Source organism: Chrysochloris asiatica, unplaced genomic scaffold, assembly GCF_000296735.1.
Source record: "Chrysochloris asiatica unplaced genomic scaffold, ChrAsi1.0 scaffold00029, whole genome shotgun sequence".
NCBI lineage: Eukaryota > Metazoa > Chordata > Mammalia > Afrosoricida > Chrysochloridae > Chrysochloris > Chrysochloris asiatica.
Genome location: NW_006408547.1, coordinates 1,456,366 through 1,480,223, shown reverse-complemented (window position 1 = coordinate 1,480,223; position 23,858 = coordinate 1,456,366). Strand labels below are relative to the sequence as shown.

At 40.5% G+C, this 23,858-nt stretch overlaps 1 protein-coding gene across 1 annotated transcript in view; it reads left to right on the top strand.

Annotated features, from left to right (window-relative positions):
- The window catches only part of TMTC4 (transmembrane and tetratricopeptide repeat containing 4), a 109,228-nt gene that overhangs the window by 46,976 nt on the left and 38,394 nt on the right, over positions 1-23,858 (top strand). Inside the window, exon 5 of the mRNA XM_006851533.1 lies at positions 15,811-15,911. Coding sequence (XP_006851596.1) covers positions 15,811-15,911 — 101 coding nt within the window. The remainder of the gene's footprint in view (positions 1-15,810; positions 15,912-23,858) is intronic.

The following is a 23,858-nucleotide window of genomic DNA, read 5'->3' as shown; positions in this document are numbered from 1 at the left end:
AGGAAAACTTCCAGTGAGATTGATAGACACAGTGGCAGCAACAATGGGTTCAAACATCACAATTATGAGAATGGCACAGGACTAAGCAGGGTTTCATTCTGTTGTGCATTCTATGAATCAGCACCTAACAACGGCACTTAACAGCAAACAATATTTATTCATACATACATACACACACATTTTATCTCTCTCTCTCTCTCTCTCTCTCTCTCTCTCTCTATATATATATATATATATATATATATGTAGTGCTGTTTGCTAATGCACTGGACTTCAAAGTTGATTTGAACCACAAGGTTGTTCCAGCTTACCAGCTGCTCCTTGGAAACCCTATCTAGGGTTCCAATGGGCCGGAACTTAATAACAACATATATGTGTGTGTGTGTGTAGGTATATAGAAAGAGAGAGAGAGTGTGTGTGTCCTGGTATGGTGCTGTAGGATCAGCACTGACCTGCAAACTATAAGTTCAGTGGTTCAAACCCACCAGCTGCTCCTTGGAAATCGTCTCATATAGGGTTGCTATGAGTCGGAACTGACTCCTTAACGCTTAACAACAACAAAACTAGATAGCTAATTTGATATGGGTTGTGCCTCAATGTAAACAAAACAAAAATTCTCACATTGGACCAATAAATAACATCATGATAAATGGAGAAAAGTTTGAAGTTGTTAAAAACTTCATTTTGTTGTCAAGAAATCAAATGATGTATTGTATTAGGCAAATCTGCTGCACAAGACCTCTTTAAGTGTTGAAGAGCAAAGATATCAGTTTGAGGGCTAAAGTTCACCTGATCCAAGCCATGGTATTTTCAGTAACCTCATATACATATGAAAGTTACAGTAAATAAGTAAGACCATAGAAGAATTGGTACGTTTGAGTTATGGTGTTGGAGGAGACTATTAAAAGTACCGTGGACTGACAAAAGAACCAACAAATCTGTGTTGGAAGAAGTGCAGCCAGAATGTTCCTTAGAAGCCACGATGGCCAGACTTCATCTCTCATACTTTGGACATATTATCAGGAGGGACTAGTCTCTGGAGAAGGACATCATGCTTGGTAAAGTGGAGGATTAGCAAAAAGGAGGGAGACCCCAGTGAGATGGATTGGCACAGTGGTAGCGGCAAGAGGCTGAACACTGGCACTGATACTGAGAGTGACGCAGGACCAGCCAGTGTTTTGTTCTGTTGTGCACAGGGTCGCTATGAGTCAGTACCAATCTGATGGCACCTAACAACAACAATTATGTATATATTATTGGAAGCTAATACCAAAGTGTTTAAATTTGTAATGGTTTATTCAATTAGTATTTTGATTCATGAGAAATTAATGAAGTGTATTTCAGTACTAATATAAATGTATAAACTAACTAGCAATATCATGACGTTCTGGTGTGGCATTGTAGGATAAGCACTGGACTGAAAGAGTCAGTTTGAACTGCAAAGTCAGTGGTTCAAACTCACTAGCAGTTCCTTGGAAATCATATACAGAGTCGCAACTTGATAACACTTAACAACAACAGCAATATCATTTTTCTTTTTATATCCAGTAAAATTCTTATAGTATTTATAATGTGCTTATTTTTTAATTGGAACTTGTCAGACTTTTAATGATAAGTGTGTAAATGTTTTCAAGGTAGCTATCCTAGAAATATTTAATGTTTACAAACTGATATAGGTGTCTTTGGCTTGTGTGGAAACGTATTTAAGAATATCAGTAGATTTTCATTTGGCTAAAGTTACTTGGTGTCTGTGTATAAGCTAACCTACCTTGTCCTATTAGTTTGAATCTTCCCCAGAAAAAAGACAGAATAGATTAAAATAAGCCTGAAGTACCATTACTGAACATTTTGGTCAAAAGTTCTATGGAAGAATTCTGTTCAAAAAGTGGGAATTTTTTAAACAAACTACCAAATTTTCATGAAGTCAAAATATTCAGGAGCTGTCAAAGCTAGGTGAAGTCCCCCAAAACCTTTGCCCTGAGATAATTTGTAAACTTTAAACTTAAAATCAAATCTATCTCTTTAGCTCATCTAAATTAGTAAAGCTATCTGCTTTGTGCTCTTTTAAATAATTATATATATGGGATTAGGTTTCCAACAGCAACTTGAAAGACTGTATAGGAAGCTGAGAGGACGGTGTGTTTAAGATAATGTCGTTGTTGTTGTTAAGTACTGTAGAGTCATTTCCGACTCATAGCAACCCTGTACAGGGTTACTGAGGCTGTAAATCTTTACAGGAGCAGAAAGCCTCATCTTTCTCCCACGGAACAGCTGGTAGTTTTGTACTGCTGTCCTTGAGATTAGCAGCCCGATGGTGGTAGAATAGTTTGGAAAAGGATAGTGAGAATGGTAACACAACTTGAATATCATCAATGTCACAGAATTGTAGAGATAGAAGTTGTTGAAATGGCTTGTTTGGCTGTGCATATACTTCCATATATACAAATATATACACACACAGAGAGCGTGCCTGAGAATCACCTTCAGACAGGTGTCTTGTCGTTTGTAGTCATTGGCAGCTTATTTAATCTTTCAGAAATGTAAAACTTTAGGACATTGCTCCTCTTCACTCATCTGGACATTAGTGTCTTGACCCTGAAATTTATTATTGGCTCTGAACCTTTTTTTCTTTTTCCGTCCTTTATTCCCCAGCCCAGGCAGGTTTTGAGGTAGAGATCATAATAACTTTTTCTGGGAAGTTTAAGATGGGTGCTTTAAAGAACCCATCCCTCAAGCTGTATTCACAGTCATTTTGAATTGTGTCATATCACAGACTTTGAATCTCGTGATTGCGTTCTGCCTCCCAATTTCCCTGCAGCCCTGAAGGTGTAAGTAGCCTAGATTCGTGAACAAGGAATTTAGGCTTGTTGTTAGTAGCTTATCTGAGGAAGTCCCCAAAGTTCCACACATGAACCAGTTCTCTGATTGCTCCCCACAAAGACTCTGTGCCCTAAGCCTCACTCACTGTAACTTCAGGACAGAGCAGAGCAGGCTGGGACTCTGTGGTCCTGGTTACCCTGAGAACAGGTACTTCACCTGCCAACTACTCTTGTCTCCTCTTTCTTTTTACAACTCCCACATTTCCCTTGTTTGAACCTCAAAGTCAGCAGATTCTCTTCTTAGGGTGGTTAAAAGGAGTATTCAAGAACAAAACACAGAAACGTTACTGCAAACATGGTGCCTCTGTCAACAGAATTTAGGAGAAAAGCTCTGTCAGCCTGTATCAGCACTACTTATAGAGGGTGATTGTTGTTGTCCAGTGCCATCAAGTTGGTTCTCAGTCTTAGCGACCCTGTATAGGGTTTCCGAGGTTCAGCTGCTGGATGTGAACTGCCAACCTTGTAGTTAGTAATCCAGGGCTTACCCAACAGGACCATGCCAGGACTACCGCTACTATTTATGAATCCCAAGAACAGAAAGCATTTTTATGATGATGAGATAACTTGTCAATATTTATTTACCTTTTGAAGCCTGGTGTTCTTATTGGAAACAGGTTAATCTACTGCATGACAGGCTTGCCAGAAGATCCACAGCAAATTTCTAAATAAATACCTAAAAACATTTGTTAGTGGAAGTCAGGCCTAGGAAGAGAAATTTAACCAATCTTATGCACAGTGGAGAAGAGAAGGTTTTTTCCAAAGGTACATAGATTTGCTGCAACCTAGCAATGATTAAAGGAGCTCTGGTAGTGTAGTAGTTACAAATCGGGCTGCTAACCTCAGGGTCAGCAGTTCGAAACTACCAGCTGTTCTGCGTGAGGAAGATGAGGCTTTCTGCTCCTGTAAGGATTTACAGCCTCGGAAACTATGTGCAGAGTCACTATGAGTTGGAACCGACTCCACAACACATAACGACAACAAGAACAAAGCAATAATTAGGTTCTGAACAATTCTTCATCATGTAAAAGGCATCATCTGAAATTGCAGTTGTCCTTAAATTCTTAAGTCCTGTGCACCGTACTGCACTCATATCATGGATCCACCAGCTAAAAGAGGATGATTGTTGCCCTTGAGATATTATTTCCTTATATTGTCAATCTAATTTACCACATCCAGTTTCCTCTGATATTAGAATCATGCAACTTAAAAACAAAGAGTAGGGGACTGTGTATCTCCTGTCATACGGTGTGACTCGTGCAATAAAGTGGGACTCGTGTAGTAAAGGACTTGCTTTTTGATTTGGGGTCTGTACCGTCTGGATTCTGACCATGGTATTCATGTGTATTCTCTTTTCTCTGTCTTTATGTTCTGTTGTATTCCTACAGTGTTTGGTTTCCCCAGAATGGCCCCATGTCTTTCATTCTGCACATGGCCGCATTACTAGGTTGGTTCCAAATTTCTGAACGTAGATCTGATGCTCATTGTGTTGCTCTGGTAGCCACCTGTCGAGGTGGCATGGTTCCCACACACAACATGACGTGCCAGCTTCAACGTGGCAGAGATGCCAGGCATAGGGTGGAGAAGAAGTTCTCTTGTACAATGTGATGCTTTTTATGAAAGGAGATCTTCCCACTGAAAATAGTGCCAAATCAGAGGCACGTGCTTCATTAAAGAGATCTCATCTGTGGGTTCGTGTGGGTGTTAATGCTGACAAGTGTCTTTCTGTTACTGCATTTGGGTCTCCCCACTCTTTGTGATTTCCCCACACAAACCCCGTTTGCTTTGCCTCCATCACCCTAAGTGGTTGAATTATCGCAGATAATACACTGAAACCAGAAAAGTGATTTGTAGGAAAACCTTTTTAAGTTCTGGATCATAAACTGTAGATGTTTGCTTTAAGGAGAGATATAATTATCGCTGTATAATTATCCGAGAGCAAGATGCAGGACAGCATTTTAGTGACTTTTATCTTCATTTCTTGGGTCATTGCTGTATGAAATCTAAGATTCTGGATGGATAGAAGCAGAGAACTCTGAGTAAAGGTGATGTTTAGAGAGGCTTACCTAGAGTTATACTCAAGTCAGAATTCTCTGACTTGGAAATATATTGCAGAATAAAAATATTTATAAATGCAGCTACACTGGAGACATCTATCTCCCAGTTACTTCTAAACAAAATGAAAACAAATCCATTTTTTCTTTGCCTTTTTAATATGCAATGCCTTTTTTTTTTTTCATTTTTAACTGTTTACTAAGAAAAAGTCTCTTACACAATGGAGGCTCTTCCTGCATTTGTTCACTTTGAGCAAGTTAGGTATTTTATATTAAATTACATTTCATGTAATTATAGGAAGAATATGGTACTGTATGTAATAAGACTTCCAAAAGGCATGGAAACAAATGAAACTGTTCATTGATTCAATAAATATTTATCAAATGCCTATTATATGCAGGTTGGCCAATGGTTTGTTTTTTTTCCAGTTGTCTTATTAAAATTCTCAAACTTGGAGATAAAAGCATAGTTTGTAAGTCTTAATTTTGAGAATTACATAAGTAAAACAATATAGATTAGAATGCGTTGTATTTACTTTTCCCAACTGATGATGTAATTTTTGTAAGGTCTTTGTTGTTCATCCTCAGTACTGGAAACATTTTGTCAATGCAATATAGGTTGGCCTTGGTTTAATGATAAATGCAAATACCATGCATTTGTTGCAGATGACCCTTTTGATTAAAAATACGTCTTTTTCAAATAAATTTTAAAACATTTATCAAATTAAGCTTTCCAGTTTTGATTCTGGAAAAATAAAAATGTGTGTGCATGCTCAGTCTAATGGCCTCTGATACAATGTTGGTGTTGTTAAGTGTTGTTGAGTTGGTTCGACTCACAGCATTTCCGAGGGTTTTGGAGGAGCAGCTGGCGAATTTGAACCACCAACCTTGTGGTCCAGTGCTTTATCCCACAGTGCCACAGAAGCCCTGGTGTGGCGCCACAGCGCTTGACCCCAAAGTCAGTTTGAACCACAATTCAAACTCACCAGCAGCTCCTCAGAAATCCTATATAGGGTCGCTATGAGCCTTAACTGACTGGACAGCCCTTAACAACAACAATGTGTCTCTATTCACAATAGATTCTGTTACATTCATTTTTGATGATTCTCTGTAATCCCAGTAGGAGTCCTGGTGTGGCGCTATTGGATAAAGCACTGGACAGAAGGGTCCGTTTGAGCCACAAGATCAGTGGTTCATACTCAACAGCTGTTCCTTGGAAACCATGTACAAGGTCGCTTTGAGTGGGAACCAACTTCTTGGCACTTAACAACAACAATCGGTCAGGCTCAGGAATCTGGGGAGAAAGAGTTGAATTTAAATAGGAAAACTCATTTTGCATTTGTTGGCTTTTTCTAAGAAACTTGAAATGCAAATAGAGCAATTTGCAAATAATTTGATCTGTAAGCATCTACTGAGTAAATGGGAGAGAGCCAAGTCCTGGACCTTGTGGGCTAGAACAGTAGGAATACGATGCAAGTCAGATGGGTATTTTTAAAAATTTTTAGTAACCGTATTAAGGAGCTCTGGCAAAGACAGTAGTTCAAACCCACCAGCCACTCTCTGGGAGAAAGAAACCCTAAGGAGACGTTACACTCTGCTTTTGAGTCGCTATGAGTCCGAATTGGCTCAGTGGAGTGGGTTGGTTTCATTTAATAGCCATTTTACAAAAAGAAACAGTTAAGATGAACTTTAATAATACATTTCATTTTACCTAATATATCAAAAATAATAAAATGTTAACTTGTAATAAGTATAAAATATGAGATTTTTACGTTCTTTAGTACTCAGTCTTCTAATTCAGGTGTCTAGCTTACATATCTTACTTTTTTGTTGTTAAGTGCTGTTGAGTCAGCTCTGATTCACAGTGTATAGGGTTTCTGAGGAGCAGCTGGTGGGTTTAAACCGCCAACCTGTGGCTAGCAGTCCAGGGCTTATCCTATACCACCACACCAGGACTCCACAACTTACCTGGGACTAATTCAATGTTAAGTGTGCGTCCGCTGTAATGATTACCTTTTGGGTAGCGTCCGCTGTAATGATTACCTTTTGGGTAGCGCAAGTCTAGACTGTGCTGTTCTGAGCAGTGAAGCTGTTGAGGAGCTAAACTAGGTTTAGAACTTTAACCATTGAAATTCTGCCTTTGATCTGAAATTACCACTTTTTCGAGAAGTGACATTTAATATTTAACCATTGAAATTGAAGAAATTCATTCAGCAAAGAAACATTGTATTTCTCTTTCATGTGTTTTCATACCAGGTGCATTTGAAGCAACGTCAAAGTATAAAATTAAAAAAATAGAACTCTTCCGGAAGATTTGAGATGAAAGAGTCTGGGTCCCTTATAGAAGTTTAGGTTTAAAAAATGTAGTGAAATTATGAGGTAAAGTTAGAGAAAAGATAATCAATCTGAAGGTTATATTTTCTATAGACCTTTTGTATGTTCCTATATGTAACTAAATCTCACTGATATAACCTGTTTTAAATTAGACTAGATAAGTAGACTGTGATCACATGACTCTCACATCCGTGTAATAATTTACTTTGTGTTCGTAGTACTTTGAAATATAGATCCTTTGAGGTGTTTTAATGAAAGAAAAAGGATTTCTTTTTCGATCAAAGGCATTGGTCTGTGGGGACTGGGGGGTGTAGATATTAATCTATGTTACATTCCAATAAATGTAAGCTTATTAAGTTTTTCTAGGAGGAATTGTAAAATATTCAGGGGTTCTGATTTCAATGTTAACGTGGCACATTGCATTGGAGAATCATATTATGGTTAGTTAAGAGTTACGGACACAAGTGTGAGCGTTGTTAGGTGCCATTGAGTCAACTTCAACTCACAGCAACCCTTTGTGTAACAGAACAAAGCCATCCTCACAATCACTGCTATGTTTGAGTCCATTGTCACGGATACTGTGTCAGCCCATCTCATTGAGTTCTCATTGTAGGAGTGGGAGAACCTTAACAAAATTAAATCAAGGTAATGGTTTGCCAAGGAGGAGTCCATTTGGTGTGTAATGAGCTAGTGACTATCATGTCATAAAGGACAATGGCTGAGGCCTTGGCAGCATCTTCTCATGCTGGACCTGGTATAGGGACTGGCAATCAAACTAGACACAAAGGAGCATGGGAACTGGGGCTGGGGAGGAGTCTTTTCCCCTGTTAACAACTTAACAACAAGAAAGCATATGACTGCTGCGACCCACTCTAGCTGTTAATAGCTGTGGTTCTGTGACTGTCCGTGCGTTGCACAAGCCTGTCATTTATAGACAGGACCCATTAGTAATTAATCATAAAGCCTTCTATTTACGTATAAACTGCAAAGGTAGACAAATTCTTAAAGCTTAATACAAAATTTGAAAAATATGCTTTGGGGCGAAGGGCTTAATGAACCGTATGTGTAGATGGAGGAGACAGGCTTAAGAAAGTGGTCTGCCATCTTCTGTTATGTGGTAGAAGATGCAAGCATCTCTGATGTTCTGCCATGGTACATTGTGAGCTGTGATCATTCATCTATATGAGCTGCCCACAACCTAAAATCACATCCTGAAAGAAGTTCATTGATATGTTAACATCAGGGGGTTTGGTAATGAGTATTAGCAAATGCCCAAACAAAAGAATTTGCATATGTTCCAATGACTGTGTATGCACTCAAATGCAATCATGCTTAATTTGAAAAGTTTGTCTTTGTCTTGACTCTTGTGACTTTTGTGGATTTAATTGTGACTTTTGTGGATTTACGAACATATAATGTAGCTATTTTCTGCAAGTAAAATTATCCTTGGTACTTGCTGAAATGAAATATCTTGACAAGCTATGGTTTTCAATAAAGAGATTTTGACTTCCAGGCACTGAGACATCTAAACAACTTGAAATGCTGCTCTAGGGCTGAACAAAGGCTGGAAGTTAAGGGAGGGAGGCTTGGGCTTAGCATGGGAAATGATGCTCTTCATCTGAGGACTCTAGACACATGGAAGGAGAAAGGCTGTATGCTGATGGGCAGGGGGCTGGTTTGCAAAATGTGCCCTTTGATTGTTTAAACAAGTATATAATCTGCTGTGGTTTTGTGTACATCAGAAAGTAGGGTTGTAATCATTACAATGAAATAAGATGCAACTGGATGATGTTCTGCCATCTAGACTATCATTCAATTCACAATAAAAAGCTTTAATAAAGAAAAAGAAATGATGCTCTACCCACCCGAAATTTATTTCATTTATGGGCTATGTTATGAAAATTCATCCTCTTCACTGAAGTTACTGACATCAAGGCCACGTGGCCACCTGCTGGAGGCCATTTGAAAGGGACTCCAGCATGGCAAGGAAAATGATATATACACCCTCAAGGAAATATAATTAAGTTTACAGTTAAGATAGGTGTGTGACAGATGGATGTATTCTTTCACCATACTTATTCAACCTGTATATTGAGCAAATAATCCAAGAAGCTGGGTTATATGGCATCAGGATTGGAAGAAGATTCATTAACAACCTGCGATATGCAGATGCTACAGCCTTGCTTGCTAAAAGCCAAGAAGACTTAAAAAACTTACTGATAAAGATCAAAGACCACAGCCTTTAGTATGAATTGCATCTGAATGTAAAGAAAACAAAAATCCTTGCTACGGGACCAATAAACAACATTCTTATCAACCGAGAAAAGATTGAAGTTTTCAAGGACTCATTCTTCTTGGATCAACTATCAATACTCAGGGAAGCAGCAATTAAGAAATCAAATGATGTACTGCATTAGGCAAATTTGCTGTACAAGACCTTTTTAAAGTGTTGAAGAGCAAAGATGTCAGCTTGAAGACTAAGGTGCGCCTTACCCAAGCCATGGTATTTTCAATAACCTCATATGCATGCGAAAGCTGGACAGTGAATAAGGACACCATAGAATAATTGATGCTTTTGAGTTATGGTGTTGGAGGAAAATACTGAAAGTGCCATGGGCTGCCAAAAGAACCAACAGATCTGTGTTGGATGAAGCACAGCCAGAGTGCTCCTTGGAGGCCAAGATGGCCAAACTTCGTCTCTCATACTTCACACATACTGTCAGGAGGGACCAGTCACTGGAGAAGGATATCATGTTTAGTAAGGTATAGGGTCAGAGAAAAAGAGGAAGACCCCCAACGAGATGGATTGGCCAAGTGGTAGCATCAGTGGGCTCAAGTGTGGCAACAGTTGTGAGGTTGGCCCAGGATTGGGCAGTGTTTAATCTGTTGTGCATAGGGTCGATGTGGGTCAGTACCGACTTGATGGTACTTAACAACAACAACAAGGAAACCTAATGGAGCCGTGGTGTGGTGCTGCAGGACAATGCGCTGGACTACAAAGTCAGTTTGAACCTCAAGGTGGACGATTCAAACCCACCAGCTGCTCCTTGTAAACCCTATACAGGGTCATTGTGAGTCACACCACTTAACAACAGCAACAAGGAAGCATATGACTCCTGAGACCCACTCCTGTTATTAGTAGCTGTGGTTGTATAACTGTCAGTAGCATAAACCTTATCACTGACCCTTTAGGTAGATGGTACATAGTCACTTCATTGACTGGATGTGAAGTAGCTTTCCAGTTACATGTTGCAGATTCAGTCAAGGGACATTTCTAACAACTCCTACATGCCAGGTATGGTATCCGGGATTCCACTATCCACAAGCTTATTATTTATGCTGGTTCTTCTGGCGTCAAGGAGATTTAGTGGTGCAGTGGTAAAGCACTTGGTTCTAACTAAAAGGTCATGTTGCAAACCTACCATCCATTCCAAGGGACAATGATGTAGTAATCAGCTTCCATAAAGATGGTTGTTATTGTTGTTATGTGCCATTGAGTCAGTTCCAACTCATAGTGACCCTCTATAGGGTTTCCAAGGAGCAGCTTGTGAATTTGAACCACTATCCTTGTAATTTAAACTGCCCTTGTGGTCCAGTGCTTTATCCCACAGTGCCACACCATAAAGATTACAGTCTTGGAAACCTATAGGTTCACTGTGAGTCTGAATCAACCCAATGACAAAGGTTTGGGATCCAGACCTTTAGCTGTTTCCGAATTACATGGAGGACTTGTTAAAACTCTGATTGCTGGACTCTTCCCATGAGTTTGGTTCAGCAGGTCTAGGTGGGACTTAGAAACCTTCATTTCTAATTATATCCCAGAGACAGGGCCATGAAGCACACTCAGCACTGGGTAGGGTTGTGCTTCTCAACTAGTATTGATTGGTTGTCCCCCACCCAACCACCACCAGGGGACATTGTTGTTGTTGTTAAGTGCTGTCCAGTCAATTCCAACTCATAAGGACCCTGTATAGGGTTTCCAAGGAGCAGCTGGTGAGTTTGAACCACTGACCTTGTGGTTCAAACGGACCTTACAGTCCAGTGCATTAACCTGCAGGGTCACACCGGGGGACACCCAGTTGGGCCTATCTTAATTTAAGGGTCTAGCAGCGAGTACGATCATTCTTGTTAGGGGCAATCAGAGCTGCAGGAATCCCAGTTGGGGGTGCGGGGCGGGGTGCAGGGGACATGGACTGAGAAAGCAAAATCTGCCTGGGAAGTCAAGGGTGGGGCTCAGAGAGTGAGTGCCGTTTGACAGCTTTACAAGGTGGAGAGGCTTTTGCCAGGGGTGTTCTACTGGAAGGAAAAGGAATTCAGCAAAGCCATGTGAAGAGAAAAGATGTTGAGCCACCAGTGTGGCTGGAGTACAGACTAGGAGAGGATACAGAGATTGATGCTGCTACATGATCAGGAATCCCAGGTGTCATCTCCAAAAGGTAACCTTTATTCTGTGGACAACAAGACACATTTGAAAGGTTTTAAAGGGGGTCCTGTTGTGGCAATGTAGAACACATACTTAAAACTATATGGTTGGTGGTTCATACCCAGCAGCTGCTCCTCAGAAACCCCATACAGGTCGCTGTGAGTTGGGCATTTAACAACAGCAACAATTCATGGTATTTATGAGATGTTGAAATTCACATGAATGAGGCATTATTGTGGTTGAACAGTTGGCCATGTGGAAAGCTTTAAAATGTGTCAAGTATAATAACTAGAAACATTTTTTGTGTGTATTTTTTTATATACAGAAATTTCCAAGAAAAGTGGAGAAGGTCAAAAAATGTTAGCCTGTGCATTGTTTTTGTGTACATTACAAATCTCTCTTGCTGTGTGCCTTATTTGTGAATAAGGCCATTTTCCCATCAAGCTAACTAGGCCCTGAGCCTAGGTGTATAACTGAGGGCAAGTCAGTGCAGGTGTGGTGGGTGGTGTCTGGAGTTAATCTGGCCACTGGGGCCTCTGGTCAGCTTGAAAGGAGTCTCAACCTAATGGTAGAATGGTGCCAAGGTGGAGAGCCTTCCACCTCCTGGATCTCAGAGACTGTTCCAGGGACTACACTGCTTTTTTAGAGTTTTCATTCTTGGAATTTGCTGAATTATGCTTATGTATTCACAAGATTTTTAAATATCTCTTCATTCAGGTTTGCATCACAGACACACAATAAACACTTAGCTGTTGGTTTTCTGATTGTTGTTGTTAAGTGCCATCAAGTCACTTCCCACCCATAGCGAATGACCTTTATAGGATATCCGAGGAGCGGTTCATACTGACCTTGCAATCTAGTACATTAACTCAAGGTCGATATAAACTGCGAGGTTGTGAGTAAGCAGCTATTAACTATCTAATAAGACTCAAGGTGTATTTTTCTTTAATATATAATGTGCTTGGCACATTTTGTGATAAGGTGACTAAATGAGTCATCTCCTTGACTAAACGCATCAGAATCTTATTGGAAATTCCATCTCTCTCTAACCTGAGCAGGCTTGTGGATCCTTATGCAAACACGACTTGAATTGAGTGCTTTCTCTGGTCTTACCACTATCGCTTGTGACTTTCTTGTAATGTTTAGTTTGCACTTTGGTTTTTAATACAAGCATATAGATTTTAAAAATTAAGAAGGCACTAAAGGTTATTCAAGGAGCCCTTGGTTAAGTGTTTGGCTGCTCACCAAAAGGCTGACAGTTCGAAACTACCAGCCGTTCCACTGAAGTGTTTCCATAAATATTTTCAGCTTTTGAAACCCTATGGGACTGTTCTGCTTTATCTTTTAGAGTTATTATGAGTCACTCACTATTCAGTGGAACTGGGTGGTTTTTTTTAAAAGGCTTTTCAGTAAAAGAGAGCATGGTGGCTCCATTTGATAAACACTGAACTCCAGCCACAAGGCCGGAGTTTCAAGCCTACCAACCACTCTCCAGGAGAAAGATGATGCTTTCTGCTCCCACAAAGATACTCAACCTCAGATATCCTATGCAGGGTCACTATGAGTTGGAACTGACTTAACAGCACTTACAACAACAGCAACAGTGAAAAGTAAAGGTTCTGCCCACTCCTTCTGAGTTTTTCTTCTTAGAACTGCTCAGAAAGTTCTGAACCCAGTTTTTTGTGTCTATAAGTATTTCTGAGATATGCTATTCATAAGAGCATATTTTATATATTTTAATCACAGATGGGCAGGTCTTTTTATATGACACTGTCCATCAGATATATTCTGAGGTAGGTAATATTACCCATTTTGTAGATGAGGATGTTGAGACTGAGAGAAGTCACTTGCTAAGGTCACATAGTAAATGGCAGAGCTGGAATTCAGACCAGGAGTCCTGGTTTTAGCAAAACTGAGCCAAGATGCATCAGCACTCCAGGAAAACTAATGATTGGCTCCCCCAAAAGGCCCACTTTTGCCCCATTTATATAGATGACAAGGTGAGGGCTTTTCATAGGAAGAACAGAGATGAGCAGCTTGTGTGGACTTTCCTCTCTTCCCAAATGGATTAGTTCAAGCCCCCAAACTGCACATACACTAAAAATCCAAATGTGTTGCCATGATGATCGTGTGTGTGTGTGTAGAGTTGAGGCTCCACAGAGTGTTTAATGACTGTAACCCTACAGCAATGATCTGCCATGGGGGCCACTGGTTAGAGCTGAACCAGCCATCTTTCCGTTAGCAACCTGTTATTTTCCAGTGGGTTCGGACTCTAGTAGCCCTGTGGGACAGAGTAGAACTGCCCCATGGAACGGTTTCCAAGGCTGTCATCCTTATGCAGAGTAGCAGGGGGATTTAAACTGCTAAGTTTTTGTCAAACCAAATATACACGGTCTAAGGAGCTCTGGTAGCGTAGTGGTTATGAATCGGGCTGCAAACCGCAAGGTTCCGCCGGAGAAAGATGAGGCTTTCTGCTCCCATAAAGATTTACAGCCTCAGAAACCCTGTACAGGGTCACTATGAGTCAGAACTGACTCCACGGCACATAACAACAACAACACCCCCCCAGGGCCCATAAACTGCAAATACCATTCACTAAAACAATACCTAGCCAGATCCTCCATTCTCAGCAGGCAAGTTAGGGGCCATCTGTTGTTACACAGGCTTCCCCTCACCCTGAGCTTCTTATGAAATGTCACCTTGCTAGTGATGTTTTGGCTTCCTATTCCTGCTTGAGCCCTTGTGCACATTGGCAGCCCAGCCTGACCTGTGCCTTCCCCTGTCCCTGCCCACTGTTGTGCATCCTACGAGAGGTGGGTACTATTCCACACTGGTAGGAGAGTTTACACATCTGGGCAGAGAATGTGGCTGTGGAGTCACTTTCGACTCCAAGAGACCTTGTGTATTGTAGAGTAGAACTGTGCTCCACAGGGTTTTCAGTGGCTGAAATGAACATGCCTGTCGTCCAAGGCACCTCCAGGTGAGTTCAAACTGCCAACCTTTGGTTTAGTACAGGGGTGGGGAACCTATTTCTGCCAAAATGTATAACATCATTCATGGGCCATACAAAATTAACAGCTTGAAAATTGCTATATTTGGTCAAACATGTAATTAACTCACCCCTAATGTGATGGCAAGGAGCTCTGGTAGCGTAGAGGAGCTCTGGTAGCGTAGTGGTTATGAATCGGGCTGCGAACCTTAAGGTCAGCGGTTCGAAACTACCAGCCGCTCCGTGGGAGAAAGATGAGGCTTTCTACTCCCGTAAGGATTTACACCCTCGGAAACCCTGTACAGGGTCGCTATGGGTCGGAACCGACTCGACGGCACTTAACAACAACAACAACAATGTGATGGCAGAGTCCTGGTGTGGCACTGTAGGATAAACACTGGATTGCAAGGTTGGTTTGAACTGCAAAGTCGGTGGATCAGACTCACTAGCCACTCCTTGGAAACCCTATGCAGGGTCTCTATGGGTCGGAAGCGACTCAACAGCACTTAACAGCAACAATATGATGGCTGGAACTGTGGTTGCCTCGGCAGGACCAGACCAAATCATTTCAGGCCAGATGTTCCCCACCCCTAGTTTAGTAGCTGAGCACTTTAACCGTCTGTGCCTTCCAGAAACTCCTACATCTCTGAAGTTATCCTGATCATCTGAGAGCCTAGGTTCTTGTCCCTAGATTAGGAGAGATTCGCAGAGCTGGCTCAGGTACTCCTGACTCTACCATCATGATAAAAGCAGCAACTGCTAGGGACACCTTGAAACCAGATGGATTGCATGGTATCTCAGAGTTCTTACCACTTGTCAGAATAGCCTGTTATGTGAATGGCAAGGGAAGAAGGAACTAACCCCCTGAAGGCTCTCATGTGGAGGCATGTTTGTGACTAAAGGCTGAACCTTGACTGAGGAAGTGCCTACCAGGTAGAGGGGATTGTCTAACCTCAAGTGTAGAGAGAGATCTGACACATGCCCCCATTAGAGAAACACTGTCAGCAAATCAAGTTCTGTTTTTTCAGTTATGGGTATTAGATTCAAATGCAGATTCGAATTTTAATTGCTGATGATCACAAGATTGAAATGTGTTGTGTAGCTTTTACACCTATCCTTTCTCTTACTTGGCAGGTAGCAAGGAGGGAATGCATTCTTCTACCTTCTGGGTACTGCTGAGTATTCTTTTGGGAGCAGCAGCCATGCTGTGCAAAGAGCAAGGAATCACTGTGCTGGTAAGCCTCGAGAGTGACTGAGACCACCCTCCATGCATGTCCTTTCGCTAAAGACGTCTTAAGCTACCCTCCCTCCGTGACTTACTCTAGTCTTGTGTCGTGTTGCTGATCCAAAGTCATAGACCTTTCTGGACCAAGTACTTGTGTTGTTACCATTCTGACATTTCAGATGGGAAATTGACTGTCTCCATCATCTGTCATTAGCAACTGGAGGGAATGGTGAGCGGGCAATTCTTAAAGAGCAGTGATTAGTTATTCTTGTAGAGGTTCTGTAGAAAACCAGAAAGTAATGATTTGAGGTTTGTGGGTTCTCTCAGCACTACTGAAAACAACAGAGCACTAACCCCAGTAGTCTTGGATTTGGAGGGCGTAGTGGATAGTTTAGCAGTGAGGAAATGGTAACTTCACCAGCTACTCAAATCCTCCCAACTTAAGTACAGTTGACATTAGTGATGTGAATGGAGTAAAGCTTTGGGGACCTTCGTTTGCTGATGGGGCACAACTCAAAATAAGGAGAAACAGCTGCAAACATGCATTAATAATCAGAGCATGGTATGTATGAATTATGAATATAGAAAAATTAGGAGTAGTCAAAAATGAAATGGAATGCACAAAGATCTGTATCCTAGGCATAACTGAACTGAAATGAACTGGTATTGGCTATTTTGAATCTGACAGTCATATGGTTTAGTATTCTGGAACTACAAATTCAAGACAAATGGTATTGCACCAAAGTCAGTCTTGAAGTACAATGTGATAGGATAATAGCCATAAGCCTACTAGGAAGACCAAGGAACTCTGGTAGTATGTAGTTGTTTTTGTCAAGTGTGTCAAGTCAGTTCCAATCCATAGCAACCCTGTATAGGGTTTCTGAGGAGGGGCTGGTGAGCTTGAACCACCGACATTGTGGGTAAAATGACTTTGCAGTCTAGCACATTAACCCACAGTGCCATACCAGAACTCTGGTAGTATAGTGGGTTACAAGTGGGCTGCTTGACTACAAGGTTGGCAGTTTGAATCTACCAACTGCTCCGCAGGAGAAAGATGAGACTTTCTGCACCCATAAAGATTCAGCCTCGGAAACTCTATACAGCATCGCTATGAGTTGGAGCTGACTCTACAGCACATAACAACCACCACAAGGAAGACCAATTTGTATCCCTATTATTCAAACTTATGCACCAACCACAAAATAAGTATCAATGAAATTGAAGAATTCTACCAATTTCTTAAGGAGCTGTGGTAGCATAGTGGTTATGAATCAGGCTACAAACCTTAAGGTCAGCAGTTCAAAATTACCAGCTGTTCCTCAGGATAAAGATGAGGTTTTCTGCTCCCGTAAAGATTTACAGCCTCGGAAACCCTGTACAGGGTCGCTATGAGTCAGTTCTGACTCCACGGCACATAACCACCACCACTACCACCAATTTCTTAAGTCTGAAATTGATCAAGCATGCAATCAAGATATATTGATAATTACTGGTGATTAGAATGCAAAGGTTGGAAACAAAGAGAAAGGATCAGTAATTGGAAAATATGGCCTTGGTAATAGAAATTATTCTGAAGATTGCATGACAGTTTTGCAAGACTGACTTATTCATTGCACATACCTTTTGTAAACAGCATAAAAGGCGACTGTACACATGGACGTCATCAGATGGAATACACAGGAATCAAAGTGACTACATCTGTGAGAAAAGATGGTAGAAGTCAAAATCATCAGGCAAAACAAGGTCATGGGCAGACTGTGGAACAGATCATCAGTTGGTTATATGCAAGTTCAGGCTGAAGCTGGAGAAAACTAAAGCTAGGCCTATAGAATCAAAGTATTTCCTTGAATATATCCCACCTGAATTTAGAGATCATCTGAAGAACAGATTTGATACATCCGATACTAAAGACTGAAAAACAGAATTGTTGTGGAATGGCATTAAGAGCATCCTGCATGAAGAAAGCGAAGGTCATTTAAAAGAAAGGAAAGAAAAGACCAAAATGGATGTCGGAAGAGACTTGGAAACTTGCTCTTGAGTGTCGAGAAGCTAAAGCAACTGGAAGAAATGATGAAGTAAAAGAGCTGAACAGAAATTTTCAAAGGACAGCTTGAGAAGACAAAGCCAAATATTATAATGTGCAAAGATCTGCAGTTATAAAACCAAAAGGGAGAAACACAGCATTTTTCAAGCTGAAAGAACTGAAAAAAATGTTCAAGTGTCCACTTGCAATATTGAAGGATTCTATGGGCAAATATTGAATGATACAGAAAGCATCAGAAGAAGATGGAAGGACTACACAGAGCCATTATGACAAAAAGAAATGATCTATGCTCAACCATTTCAGGAGGCAGCATATAATCAAAAACCAGTGGCACTGAAGGAAGAAGTCCAAGCTGCACTGAAGGCATTAGCAAAAAACAAGACTCTAGAAATTGACAAAATACACATTGAAATCTTTCAACAAACTGATGCAGCCACTGGAGGTGGTCACTCATCTATGCTAAGAAATTTGCAAGACTGCTACCTAGCCAGCCGATTGGAAGAGATTCATGCTTGTGTTCATTCCAAAGAGAGGTGACCCAACAGAATGCGGAAATCATTGAACAATATCTTTAATATCACAGAAAGTAATATATTGCTGAAGATAATTACAAAACGGTTACAACAGTCCATAGACAGAGAATGGCCAGAAATTCAAGTTGGATTCAGAAGAGGGCATGAAACCAGGGATATCATTGCTGATGTCAGATAGATCTTGGCTGAAAGCAGAGAGTACCAGAAAGTACTTTACTTGTGCTTTACTGACTGTGCAAATGTTTTCAGCTGGATATGGGTAACATTGTGGAGAATGGCTATTCCAGAACACTTAATTGTAAGGAACCTGTAGGTAAGCCACGAGGCAGTTGTTAAAACAACAAAGGGATTCTGAATGGGTTAAAATCAGGAAAGGTGTGTGCTAGGATTGTATCCTTTCACCATACTTATTCAGTCTGTATATTGAGCAAATAATTTGAGAAGCTGCATTATATGAAGAAGAACGTGGCATCAGGCTTGAAGGAAGATTCAGTATATAATATGCTGAAAGCAAAGAGTACTTAAACTATTTTCTGATTAAAAACTGCAGCCTTTAATATGGATTACGCCTCAGTGTAAAACAACTAAATCCCCACAAGTAAACCAATAAATATCATGATAAATGGATAAAAGATTTAAGTTGTCAAAAACTTTATTTTGCTTGGATCCACTATCAACACTAATGGAAGCCACAGTCAAGAAATCACTAGATGTATTGAAGATGCAAATTTGCTACAAAGGACTGCTTTTAAGAGATCAAGAGCAGAGATATCAATTTGAGAACTAAGGTGCACCTGACTTAAATCGTGGTATTTTCCACTGCCTCATAGGCATGTGAAAGTTGGACATTAATAAGGAAGACTGTAGAAGAATTGATGTATTTGAATTATGGTGTCGGAGGAGAATATTGAAAATACTATGGACTGTCCAAAGAGTAAGCAAGTCTGTGTTGGAAGAAGTAGCAACCAAAATGCTCCTCAGAAGCCAGAATGGTGGACCTCGTATCTCATACTTTGAGACCTTGTGTCTCAAACATGTTTTCAGGAGGGACCAGTCCCTAGAGAAGGGCATCATGCTTGATAAAATGGAGAATCAGCAAAAAAGTGGAAGACCCCCAGTGAGATGGATTGACACAATGGCAGCAGCAGTGGGGTCAAGCTTAACAACAGTTGTGAGGATATCTGACTCAATGGCCCCTAATAACAACCACAAACGCTTACATGTACATTTTCTCTCTCTAAACTTACCTATGTTAATAATTGATCTTCATATAAGAAGGAGACTTAAACCAATACTACTAGCTCCAAAGTGTTCTATGTTTGTGTTTGTTTGAATTAAAATTAAAACATTAATTTTTGCTGTAGTACTTAAGAGCATATGATTATGTTAATGTTTCAAGTGGAACTTCTTTTTCTAAGGGTTATTTTTAAGCCTCTTCATAATGTATTTTCATTTTATATAGTTGTTGTTGTTAAGTTCCTCTGAGTCGGTTCTGACTCTTAGTGACTATGTATAGGGTTTCTGAAGAGCAGCTAGTGGGTTTGAAATGCCAAACTTATGGCTCGCAGTCCAGCATGACACCAGGAGTCTATGATTATTTTGGTTGGTTTTTAGTGTGTTTTGGAGTACAATTTGTTTACTCCAAAGGATATATACATAAAACCAGATGTTAAACTTCAAGCTGTTTCATTCTTAAGTTGTATTCCAATCTTTAAAATGCAGTTCCACAACTATGTTTGTTTTAACTACTTTTTTAATTGAGTAATTTACATATAATAAAATGCACAGATTTTAAGTATATGACTTGAATTTGAACATTGTATATGCCTGTGTAACCACCATCAAGATATACAACATTTCTATCACCTCAAAAGGACCTGTGTGCCATATTGCCTCCCAGAAGCAACCAAAAAGTGTTATTTGGGATTAGGGGGCCCCAACCCTGCAATGGAGGGTCCTTGGCTTTTGCTGACCAAGAATGATCCAAGGTAAGACAGAGTTTCACAAGAGCAAAGATTTAAAGATTTATCACGCGGGTAAGATCTGGTCAGAAAAGATGACAAGAGGCAATGCTAACCCCTGCTTCCCAAAGCCTTTATCTGGTCAGGATCTTAAAGGATTCTTGGGTGTGGAAAGACTCTCTCATGTTTATTCATGATTCTTTGGGAAAGGATGAGGAGGTGACAGGACTAGGATAATGAGGTGCATGCACAGTAAGAATTGAAAATGGAGTTGGTTCTGTTCAAGCTGAGTTGGCCAGGAAGGCATCTGGGGTGACACCCATATCTTCTATCTCAGGGCTTTGGTTCAAATCCTAGGCTGACCCCTAGGTACTTCACTTCATGTAGTGGAAGGTCCTGTGGCAGTCAGGGGCTGGAGGTACTGCACATGCTCTAGAAACTGGTCTACATGGGTCACTCCGGAAAGACACTTTCAAGGAAGTAATAGGCCTTCAGCAACTGTGTTATTTAATAAGTTGTCTCAACTAATCAGTGGATACTTATTGAAAATTTACTGTATCAATGTGGGTATATATTTGAGACTTCAGAACCAGACAATGGCCTTGTCTTCAAGCTTGGGGCATGGCTGCTCAGCTAGGCTAGTAGGCATTCCCAACACATTTTCACAAAGCCTTGAGTACAGAGGCGCACAGCCCTCAACACTCCTCAAGGTTTTTAGTCATAAGACTTTAGTCAATAAGTTGTTGTTGTTGTTGTTAGGTGCCATCGAGTCGGTACCAACTAATAGCAACCTTGTGCTCAACAGAACGAAACACTGCCCAGTCCTGGGCCAACCTCACAATAAGTGGCCCGTGTTTAATCCTGATTTATGGACTCCCTTTTCTCCCTTCCTCACTAGTGCTCTTAAAAATGAAAATAATAAAAATATCATCAAATAAGGTAAACTTTATAATCACCGTCTGAGTGACAGTGTACTCATAACTACAGAAGTGGTTGTCGTTGTTGTTAAGTGTTGTTGAGTCACTTCCAACTCATAGCCACCCTGTATAGTGTTTCCAATATAGTATCTGTAAGGAGCGGCTGGTGAGTTCCAACTGCCCACTTTGCAGTTCAAATCAAACTAGCGATTGAGTATTTATCCTATGGCCCCACACCAGGACTCCACAGAAAAGGATAAGTACATATCTGTATATAATTTTATACCATGTATATTATCTGTTGTTGTTGTTAAGTGCAATTGAGTCGGTTCCAACCCATAGTGATCCTGTATAGGGTTTCCAAGGAGCAGCTGGTGAGCTTGAACTTCCAACTTTGTAATTCAAGCCAACTTTGCAGTCCAGCACGTTAACCACAATGCTACAACAGGACTCCAATGCTATCTGTAAGGGGCTCACTGTGTCATAATAAATATTTTTTATACTGTAATGAGACTAGTTATTTCATTAAACTTTGTCTCAAAAATAAATGATTGCATTAGGCATTTAATTGAATCAATCATCTTCATTTATTGAAGAATTCTTGTGTTTGAGAAACATACTGTGCCCTGTGAGGAATGCTCTACATAAAATGCTGCAGACTCTGGTTCCTCTCTTGTTCCCTCCCCCACCTACCCCATGCCCCACTTCACCAAACTATCTCCACACAACAACCAAAGTCATCTTCTTATAACCTGAATTGTACAGGTCCCTTCCCTCTTTAAACCATCTTCTCTACTTAGCCTAGGACACAGACTTTGGTTCTTCTCATCTCTCGTACGTGCATTCCCTCAGCCTGAGATGCCCTTGTCTGTTTCATCGTTTAGTTTGTAATAAAACTATCTCCTTCTCAGAGTTTTCTTTCCTCAAATATAAGTCAAATTTCTCTATGTGCTTCCTCCGCAGCCCTTTCATTCACTATTGGAGCAACTTGATTGCTTCTTTGGTGACACTTTACACTCTGATTATCTTACTTGATTGTTCCTTTGTTATTTGCCTCCCCACTAGACTGAAGTTCTTTGAAGACAAGGCCATTTTCTGGTTTTAAATTCTCAGAGATATGCCCACATTCATACAGTAAATTCTCAATGAGTATCCACTGATTGATTGAGTCAATTTATTAAATAGTAGTTACTGAACATTTTGTAGCGGCTATGGGATAAAGCATTGAACCGCAAGGTCATTTTGAACCACAGGTTGACGATTCAAACTCACCGACCACTTCTTGGAAACCCTATACAAGGCTGCTATGAGTCAGAACTGACTCAATGGCACTTAACAACAACAGCAAGCATAGAACTAATGGATTAAACAAGTGCTGAGTGCGTGTTATGTTATATTCAGCTTCAACTGGAAATGCCCCAACAGGAACACTGAGGGCTCTTTAAAGAGTAAAGGCACACACCTCCTATGTTTGACCTGAAGAGAGGCTGGGATTGAAACCCCAACAGGAGAGGCACTGAAGTTTATCTTCTTTTTTCTCCAGTCTAACCACAACCACTTTCCTGCCTTACATTCTCAGAAGGGAATGTAGAAATTGAAATGTAAGCAGAGGTAGAGAATACATAGAAACAAAGATATGGGACTTAAAGGACCCAGAAACCCTTTACAGTGTCACTATGAGTCTAACAACAACATATATAAATAGGTTGGGGCAGTGGGGAGTATCCAAAGCTATTTAGGGTTTGATACAAGTTCTGGTTAAAATTAGCAGTTTCATTAAGATCAAGGCATAAGTTTAAAGTTAGTTTGCAAGGAAATGATACAGAAAGATACTTGAATCTCGTGAGCTCTGTTTCTTTTTTAAACCAAGATTCCTCAGTCTCAGCACCACTGATATTTGGGGTCAGATCAGTCTCTGTCACGGGAGCCTGTCCTGTGTACTGTAAGATGTTCGGCAGCATTCTGGCCCCATTCCAGTATTCCCCTCTCAGTTGTGATGATCAGACATTGCCAAATGTGCTTTGAGAGGGAAAATCATGAGAAGTAGTTCTCACTTGTTATTTGTGGACCGGAGATATCCACATTGACTGGGGTGCTTGTTAGAAATTCCAGATCTCAGACCCTGCCCCAAGCCTGCTGAATCAGGATCAGGTCCCCAGGTGATTCCTACATACATTAAAGTTTGAGAAGCACTAAAAGAATTGTGTTACATTTATATGACTAAATCTGATTAATCCATTTTGAAATTTTGATTAAACTGTTGGAATTTGGATAACTCATTTTTGTGGTAAGGAGCAGAGAATGCCAAGCTTGTGCTTGGCTCAGTCCTCATGACCATGAGATCCGTTGCTCCTTGGTGACTTTTCTACAGCTTACAGACAAAAAGATAAACAGTGTGAGGAGAGCATTGCAGTAAACTGAGAATGTCTATGTTCTAGAAAAGTGGCTTACACTCAAGCATTAATGGTCTTCTGTGACCCACAAGGTCATACATCACATGGT